General features: G+C 44.8%; 1 protein-coding gene across 1 annotated transcript in view; it reads left to right on the top strand.

The window, feature by feature from the left end:
• The first annotated feature begins 316 nt into the window (after positions 1 to 316).
• The window catches only part of PTCD3 (pentatricopeptide repeat domain 3), a 22,870-nt gene continuing 20,723 nt past the window's right edge, over positions 317 to 2,463 (top strand). The window contains exons 1-3 of the mRNA XM_009331907.1: positions 317 to 381; positions 1,154 to 1,203; positions 2,294 to 2,333. Of these exons, the coding sequence (XP_009330182.1) occupies positions 317 to 381; positions 1,154 to 1,203; positions 2,294 to 2,333 (155 nt within the window). The remainder of the gene's footprint in view (positions 382 to 1,153; positions 1,204 to 2,293; positions 2,334 to 2,463) is intronic.

Genomic DNA, 2,463 nt, shown 5'->3' with positions numbered 1-2,463 from the left:
TGAGGCGGGCGGGGTCGGGGCGGCGTGGCGTGGCCTGGCCTGGCCTGGCGGCGGGGGGGGCCCCTTCGGGGGCTTTTCCCTACTTCTGGTGGGCTCTGCGGCTCGGAGCCCCCCCGGGAGTGAGCCTGAGCTATTAAGTGATTCCTAGAGCTGAATCTCACGAAAAAGCAGAGGAAGGGGGGAGGTTGCTTGCAGGGTATGCCTCAAGTGACAGGGTTCCGCTCCCCTGGGTACTCTTTATAGGCAAAATATAACTCACATCTCGGAGGGTGAAATACCGAATAAGTTTATGTGACACATAGGGACAGCTAGAATTATGCGATATCACTGCAAAGCACAGGGGTACGAATGCACGTTAACAGCGTGTCCCTCAGGGTCAAGGTCAGTGTGGAAGCACGTGCGAATGCCAGTTGCACTAACGCTTTAGTGTTAGACTGTAGCGTTTTGGTGTTGGGTTGGTGGGGGGGGGGGGGGGGGGGGGGGAAGTATTTTCACGTAACCTTTAATTTATGTTAAAAGCAGTAAAATGTGAGCAGTTGTGAGAAGGATGTGGAGCTGCGTCCTGTGACTGAACTGAGCGCAGAGCAGCTGCGTTGCGGCACGCAGCAGAAGCAGGTTCACGTGGACGTGCCTGCTACGGCTGGGGTTACGTGAGCGTGCTGTCTGCAGCTCTGTAGAGCCTGGGCATCTGGAACTAAACAGTTCCGATTTCCCTGCATCCCAACTCAGGGTCTTCCACTTGTGTAAAAACTACTCAGGTTTAAAATATTTTTTTAAAAGGTACTGCTTTCAGCTAGATCCTGCCTCTAAAACATAAAGTGTCTTTTCTGATTTATGTTCAGGATGTTCTTTCTAAGATGCAGTAATTTGTAAAAACTACTTTAAAGCCATGATATCCCCCAAAATAATTACAAATTTTATGTAATATGATTTTCTGTGTATAACTTATTGTCTCCTGAAATTACAGCTTTAAGAGAAGCATCAAGTATGAGTTTTATGATAATAATTTGGAGTTAGTAATGGCGCAACATCTTCAGTTACTTTTCCCCTCTAACGTTTTAATTATTTCTGACCTGTAGTACAGAATTTAATTAATCTACTTTTACTATATTAATGTGACTACCATAAATTGATAACTCTGATTGGTTTATAGGTGCTCTTCTAGTAGTACAGCTCTTGGGAAGACTGTGGAAAATTCAGAAGGTATGATGTCTTAATTACTAGTTTCTTGCATATGTTGTTTTAATCTCCAAACAACATAGCGTGTGAGGAGATAAAGAAGACATGAATGCCCTCTTTCCCCTTCTTGGATTTTCTTTCCCCCCATCTTCATTGTGCAGAGATTTCCTGGCTTAACTTGATTACCCGCACCACCAACCAGCCCTGTGCTCCAAGAGCATGAACCAAGTTGTCCAGTTCCATGAGCTATCCAGTTGCTTTTTGAAATGGAATAAACTATGAAATAAAAATAAGGAGTTTTCCACCTTAATCTGGACAGTTTCCTTCACATTGTTGCTGCTTCTCTGTACTCCCTACCATATTTGTGCTACAAGTTTTGTGAGAAAAGTAGTCTGGGATGCCTGGAGCCGTGCTGTACGTGGGAGCAAGTTCCTGCCAGTCAGTTACAGCTCATGGAAGCATCAACACAGAGGCAGTGGGAAAAGTGCCTCTGCAGACCCTGGCTCTGGGGGTTGTAATCAGAAGGTCCCACATGCTCCTCTGTGAATGAATTTGCTAAGATGCTTTACTGACAACTTCTAGCTTCTTCTTTGGGTATTGTCCTTTTTCTTTTTTCCTCTCTGGGAAAGCTGGGCAGATCTGTGGGGTAGAAGGAACTGAGCAGTTGGTGTCAGGCTATTGGAGGAGGCGCTTGAGAGGGCACTTCGCTGCAGTATTCAGGCAGGCTGAACTGGAGAAGCCAAATGGGCAGAGACGGCAAACTTCAAACTGGGGGACTAAGAGTAGGAAAGCAAGGAACTGGGAAAGGTGGAGGCCCAAGCTAGTCGATATGGGATAAGGATTGAAGAAGCTTGAATGGGTAAATGCGTACAATCTCTTTGATGTTTGTTTACCATAGGGTCCTGATCCTGCCTTGACACAAGACACTTAAGCTCCCCGCCAGCCTTTTCTATTACCATTGCACTAAATTGTGGCCTACATTAGACTGTGGTTTTAAAATCTTTGCTTTAGTACTTTCAGCTGGATCAGCTTAAATCATCGATTTTCACAAGGTCAAGATTTTCTTTGGGCATCTGTTTGTTTCTAGTAACAATTTTAATATTGTTTCTCATAGTTACTCGAGAAGAAATCGTGCTCCCACGAAGGAAAACCTGGTGAGTGTTTACTGCTGGAATATCTGTATCGACCTGGAAGAAAATCATTGTTAGCTAAATGTAATCTCTCCGCCAAAGCTGAAAAAGAAAATTCAAGTTGTTGTATTCCTGGATTTGATGTCCCACTAGT

This window comes from Pygoscelis adeliae, unplaced genomic scaffold, assembly GCF_000699105.1.
Source record: "Pygoscelis adeliae isolate BGI_AS28 unplaced genomic scaffold, ASM69910v1 Scaffold209, whole genome shotgun sequence".
Taxonomy (NCBI): domain Eukaryota; kingdom Metazoa; phylum Chordata; class Aves; order Sphenisciformes; family Spheniscidae; genus Pygoscelis; species Pygoscelis adeliae.
Note: the sequence above shows the minus strand (reverse complement) of the source record. Positions and strands in the feature narration are given on the sequence as shown.